General features: G+C 48.7%; 1 protein-coding gene across 4 annotated transcripts in view; it reads right to left on the bottom strand.

The window, feature by feature from the left end:
• Window positions 1-2,999: 2,999 nt before the first annotated feature.
• LOC122561291 (dynamin binding protein) overlaps window positions 3,000-6,540 on the bottom strand; it is a 119,274-nt gene continuing 115,733 nt past the window's right edge. For all 4 annotated transcript variants that reach the window (XM_043712954.1, XM_043712955.1, XM_043712951.1 and 1 more), the window contains 2 exons: window positions 5,254-5,831; window positions 3,000-4,118 (listed from right to left, as the gene is read on the bottom strand). In XM_043712954.1, the coding sequence (XP_043568889.1) occupies window positions 3,933-4,118; window positions 5,254-5,831 (764 nt within the window). In that variant the 3' untranslated portion in view covers window positions 3,000-3,932. The remainder of the gene's footprint in view (window positions 4,119-5,253; window positions 5,832-6,540) is intronic.

The following is a 6,540-nucleotide window of genomic DNA, read 5'->3' as shown; positions in this document are numbered from 1 at the left end:
GACAAGGGCAGCAAATACATGGAAATACACAATCTGTAAGTTTACCTGCAAGACACTCACCACCCTGACTTGGAAATATATCACTCTTCCTTCACTGCTGGGTCAAAATCCTGGAATTCCCTTCCTAATGACATTGTGGGTCAACTCACAGCACATGGACCGCAGTGGCTCAAGAAGGTTGCTCACCCCCACCTTCGCGAGGGCAACTAGGGATGGGCAATAAATGCCCACCCAACCAGTGATGCCCACATCCCTTGAATGATTAATAGTTAAGATTCTGGCTGCTGTAACTGTGGCCTCAACTCCACATTCCCACCTACTCTGATAACCTGTGATCTTACCTCTGCCTTAAAAATATTCAATAACTCCCACCTCCACACCTCTCTGGGGAAGAGAGTTCCAAAGACTCTCAACCCTCAGGAAAAAAAAACAATCTCCTCAGCTCCATCTTAAATGGGAGACCCCTTGTCCTAATGTCTCTCAGACAGTGAATCATCCTCTCAGCACCCACCATGCTCAGTCCACTAGATGCGGCATGGTGGCTCAGTGGTTAGCACTGCTGCCTCACAGCATCAGGGACCTGGGTTCGATTCTCGCCTCAACAGATCATCTGTGTGGAGTTTGCACATTCTCCCAGTGGGTCTGGGTGGGTTACTCTTCGGAGGGTTGGTGTGGACTGGTTGGGCTGAAGGGCGTGTTTCCACACCGTAAGGAATCTAATCTTGTGTGACTCTAAGGCCAGCTCTCATCCTTATCAACCCCAGTGGATGCATGCTTAACCTTTCAACCTTCACTCTGAACTGTCTACATTATTCAGGGCAGCTGCAGTATGCCTGGTTTGGCAGCATTTGGTGGTGTTGGCACCCACAGATGGATATATAATGTCTGTACTACTCAATGTTTCCCATATCAGTCAGAGTGTTTGTGTACGCATGCGCACGCGTTGAGGCAGGAATGGAATTTGGGTTATAACGCAAAGTAATTTGGCTCCAGCTCAGTATGTCTCGATTAAAGTCATCTCTTCCTTTTATGCCTCAGCATTATTGGGCTTTGTGTGGGAGGTGGGTGTGCACTCTAATGTTGCAAAACCAACTCCTTCATCAAGAACTCTGCACTGAGAAATGATCTTCAGAGGCCTGTTTCAGAAAGTCAGTGTTGGGGTCAGGGCACCGAATGAGGATTTGTAAACCGGCAAGGATCAAGCACCAGTGGGGGTCGGGGTTCAGAGTTCACACACTGGCAGGGGTCAGTGGCTGGGCATCCTGTGACTAGTAAAACACAACATAATCACAATCTTTATAGATTCATACAGCACAGAAACAGACCCTTAGGTCCAACCATATTCCCAAACTAAAGAAGTCCCACCTGCCTGCTCCTGGCCCATATCCCTCCAAACATTACCTATTCACATTTCCAAATGTCTTTTCAACATTGCAACTGCACCCGTATCCACCACTTCCTCTGGAGGGTCATTCCACTTTCAGAAACAGAAAGGGAGAAAATGAGTAGGATAAACCTTCAGCGTTCAGTGGAGCCCTATGTAAACGCAGAGGCTGGGGTCCAGAAAATGAAACAATGTGTTAATAAGGAAACTATTTAAACCTTACTTTGACCTGGAGAAAATAAACATACATCTCTTTGGGAGTCGTGAGACATCTGGTCTAAGTGACTGCAAAAAGTATTAACAACATTACAATGGCTCTTCAGCATAAACTCTGCTTCAACTTCCTAAACCCATCTCTCTCACGCAACATTGGACAAAGAATGGCTTTTTAATTTGAGAACATAAATAGATGCCTTCCTGTAGTGATGAGACTGTGTAGGACAGACTGCATTGATTAGTGGGAGAGGGGTGTTCTTACTGGTGAATGGAAAATGCTAATGTGTAAACTTCCTGCCGATTGGAAACACTGTAGTCTACAAGATTTACCGTATCACAAAGACGACTGTTGCAGAAGGTAAGCCAGGGTGGCTCACTGGGTCTGGTGGGGCAGAAGTGTTTACATTCACCGAACTGTGCTGGGTTCTCCTTGGCCCAGAACAACATGCCAGGACAGGTGCCCGAGGAGAGCTTCCTGCCTTTCGTAGGTGGCCGAGGGTCAGGAAAACCCAGCTGAAAACTCTATCTTCACTGCCCGCGTGCAACAGGCAAGGAGTGGGATAACTGGGACAGGAGAATGGGTCACAAACTAATGCTGGCGTCATGAGGATAAGCTGCCTGTCAGGTTTGGCTAAAATACCCAGTCAGCACCATGCTGGATTTGCCAAGGATCACATCCATTCTGGGAGCGGACAGACAACAAGGCTCAGACTCTCAGCCACAGACACAAACTTTGGAGTAGATTAGATTACCTACAGTGTGGAAACAGGCCAATTGGCCCAACAAGTCCACACTGACCCACCAAAAAGTAAGCTGCCCAGACCCATTTCCTTCTGACTAATGCACTAACACCACGGGTAATTTAGCATGGCCAATTCCCCTAACCTGCACATCTTTGTACTGTGGGAGGAAACCGGAGCACCCGGAGGAAACCCACACAGACACGGGAAGAATGTGCAAACTCCACACAGACAGTTGCCCGAGGCTGGACTAACCCCGGGTCCCTGGCGCTGTGAGGCAGCAGTGCTAACCACTGAGCCGCCCATGCAGCCTATGACCTGCTCCACTGTTCTATATGATCACGGCTGATCATCCAGTTCAATAGCCTGTTCCCGCTTTCCCCCCAAACAGCAAGGTGTATTCTTCCCACCCAGTTTTACACAGACGCATCTCCATTTCAGGTTTAATGCAAGATGTTCTCCTTCAGACTGTGCTGTCCATTGCTGTTTGGAAAAGGAGCTTATTTATCCCCTCATACCGATTCTGCCATACAATCAGATTGTGGCTCTTCACTTGTTTTTCTGCACTTTTGATGCCTTTGGCCATTTACAGTCCAAGACTCATATTTGAGTTTGGAACAACCCCTGCACCACCTTCCCCTCACTCAAAAACCATCAGGCATCTCACTTAGTTTTATTCCATTCACATCATGAACCAAACATAATGGCCCACAGTCTTCTGACCCCTGTCAGAATAACAGAATTTATTGAACTGAACAACAAGTTACTGCCATGGCTTCTCAAGTTAACATCCAGAAGTTATATTCCAGTTGGTTCCATTACAAACTTCTGCTGTGTGTCATGTAAAGTGCCCGTTGTGCTGCCTTCAGGATACTCTTGACTGAAAGTGCTGTACTGCCACATTTCTGAACAGCTGGAGATGTGCAGTTCAGTTGCGGCCTACCTCGAAAGGCTGTTCACACTGGAAGTAATCACCTGAGGTCATATATGAAAGATCTCTCACCAACTGGACACAACACTTGCAGTGGTTTTATAAAGGCTGCCTTTGTCCTGAATAAAATATAGGTTGCTGTGGTGTTAGGCAAATACATGATGGGAAATCTGGCTCCTTGCGCAGTCCTGACTTCAAAATGGCTGCCCTGGAAATGGCATGAGGCTGGTGGTTTGGAGAACAGGGTGCGTGGTAGGGAGAAGAGACAGGATCAGCAGGTTTAAAATACTGTTTAAGTTCTCAAAAAGAATTGTTCTGGAATTGTATATCTATATATTTATATATATATATATAATATATATTTTATATTTTAGCACTGGTACATTGTCAATTGAGGTCATTTTTGTATAACGCCGAATGTCAGAGTAGAATTGGCCAGGATTAGTTCCAGCAATTATTCCGTTTGGTCAGCTTAAACTGAAACCCTTTCAGAAACATCTTTGGAGAAATAAGACACCAAAGCTATCAAAAGGCCTCTTCCTCTGTCTTGAGTTTGGAGCGAGAGACAGTCATTGCTCTTGTGTTCAATTGTCTTTAAATACAAGAGGGGTGCTCATATTCTTTTCCAGGATATTCCCGCTCCCCATTTTGTCCTTTTAATTCACGTGTATTCCGTTTTTCTGATGTAAGTGGCAGGGACATATCCCCGTCTTCCATTAGCTTCTGCTAGCCACCATTCCCGGTTTCCATTCATATCTTGGAACCGGAGGATTCGCACTCGCTGGTTGTTGACAATGGACAGTTCATTAGCACATCGAGCTTGGAAATCATAGATTGCGTAGTAAACCTACAGAGAGACAGAACAAAGAAATGGCATTCAGATTGGTGAACAATTTTAGACTTTGCAGCCAACCTGTATTACACATAGGAACAGCCTCATTCACCCCCAACATTGGCAACGCTGGTTTCTGTCTTCCTACCAGTATCATTAACTTGGCTTGTCAGAGTCAACGCTTGCGGGGCATAGCACATAAAGGTCCATCCTAAATTTTCAGAGCATTACGGAGGGCCTGCTACATTGTCAAAGACAGCTGCATTTCTATAGCAACTTTCAAGAGTTAGGATGTGGGTCTTACAGGCTGGGCCAGCATTTACTGGCAATCCCTAATTGTCCTGGAGAGGGAGGCTGTGAGCTGCATGCTTGAGCTGCTGCAGTCCATGTGCTGGAGTAGACCCACAATGTTGTTAGAGAAGGAATCCCCGGATTTTGACCCAGCGACAGAAGAGGAACAGTATATCTCCAAGTCAGGATGGTGAGTGGCTTGGAGGGAAACTTACAGATGTGTTCCCATGTATCTGCTGCCGTTGTCCTTCTAGATAGGCAGCACGGTGGCTCAGTGGTTAACACTGCTGCCTCACAGCGTGACCCAGGTTCAATTCCACCCTCGGGCGACTCCTTGTGGCGTTTGCACATTCTCCCAGTGTCTGCGTGGGTTTCGGTTCAGTGCTCTGGTTTCCTCCCACAGTCCAAAGATGTGCAACTTAAGTGGACTGACCATGCTAAATCACTTTTAGGTGTTCAGGAAGGTGCAAGTTAGATGTATTAGCCATGGGAAATGCAGGGGGAAAGGGAAGATTGGTGTGGCCTGTTTCTATTCCGAGTGGTCGTGGGTTTGGAAGGAGCCTTATAGTGACCTGTTGTTATGCATCTTGTAGATGGTAAACACTGCTGCTACTGAAGACCAGTGCACATCAAGATGGTGGACTGGGCAAGGTTTCAGGGGTGGAAATGGTTTCAGAGATGGGATTGGGGCTCTTGCCGGGTCGGGGCCGGTGATGGGAATGGGACAGGAATGGGAATCTCGCTGGGTCAGGGACGGGATGGGATTGGGAATCTTGCTGGGTTGGGGATGGGATGGGAGGGGGGCTCTCGCTGGTTCAGGAATGGGATTGGGGCTCTCGTCGATTCCTGCTGCTCCTACCTGCTGCCCGGGATCATAGTCTTTGCTTTCCAGATACCCCTCCTGTGATGAGGCCCTCCGCAGTTCCCGCTTCCTGCCGCGGAGATCCCGGGAATGTGAGTATTCCATCTGGTTGAACCGTTTCGGCTGCACGGTTAGGTAGGAATCCTTGGCGTGTGGCCGGTGAGGTGTGGGTGACTGACGGGAGCTTGTTGCCGGTGGTGGGTCGTAGGTGTTGGATCGATACATCAGAGGGGCCGGGCGAGATGACGAAGTGGGGGTGTCAGTCAGGTTTGGCCACGGGGGAGATGCGGCCATACGTGGAGGGGAGGGTTCCGGTGCATTCCGCCGCTGTGCTGCTGCCTTGGGGGGAGAGCCGTCCATGGTCTCCGTGGTAACCGGTGCAGTGGGGGTGAAGGAAGCTGCACCACCCGAGGAGCTCACTGCTGACCCCGAGGTGCTGTTCTGCCGCGAGATTACCGGAGATGAACCACCATAACCAGATTCATTGGAGGAATGACTCCCGACTGAGATGTCCGAATGGCTCCGTCGAGGGTTGTAGGGCTTCAGAAAGGAGCAGTACACAAAGCCCTTCATCACTGCGGAGGTAGGGTGCACGCCGTTAATACACAAGACTTTATCGCGGATAACCCCAAATACGTTTATATCCCTCTCCCAGCTTCAACAGCCGCCCCATTGCCCACCCCAGACTCCACCCTCCCACCATGGGCTCTGGCCTATCACCCACCCCAGGCTCCCTGTCCACACCCCACCCCTGGGCTCCTCCACATCCCCCACCCCAGGTCACCATCCAACCCCCAGATGGTCAGCGCCGAGGGAGCGCTGTGCTGTCAGAGGTTCGGCGCCAAGGGACGTTGAATCAAAGCTGAATCTGCTCTCTTGTGTGAATGGGAAAGTGCAGCAGGAATCTGAAAGTGAGCTGGAGAGGTCCACAGCAGATAATCTGGTCACTATTTCATTGTTGCTCACGAAGCTGCATTTTCTATACAAGGAGATATTAGGTTTGGTAAGTTTGAAGGAATATCTTAAAAGGACAGAGGTAAAGAGATGGAGAAATAGGGTTAGAATTTCCAAGTGTCAGATTCAGACAACTGATAGTATGCTGCCAATGGTGGAGTGAAGGAACTGGGGGCATGGAGAAGAAGCCAGGAAACCATCTTGGGAATTTTTGGACAGCTCTAGCACACTCACATTCTGGACACTCCGGGTCAAACTACTGCTGCAGCTCAGTGTAAGGACTGGTGTTTTCAGGGTGTAGTGGGAGGAGGGTTGCATGAAGAGTGGTTG

This window comes from Chiloscyllium plagiosum, chromosome 22, assembly GCF_004010195.1.
Source record: "Chiloscyllium plagiosum isolate BGI_BamShark_2017 chromosome 22, ASM401019v2, whole genome shotgun sequence".
Lineage (NCBI taxonomy): Eukaryota > Metazoa > Chordata > Chondrichthyes > Orectolobiformes > Hemiscylliidae > Chiloscyllium > Chiloscyllium plagiosum.
Note: the sequence above shows the minus strand (reverse complement) of the source record. Positions and strands in the feature narration are given on the sequence as shown.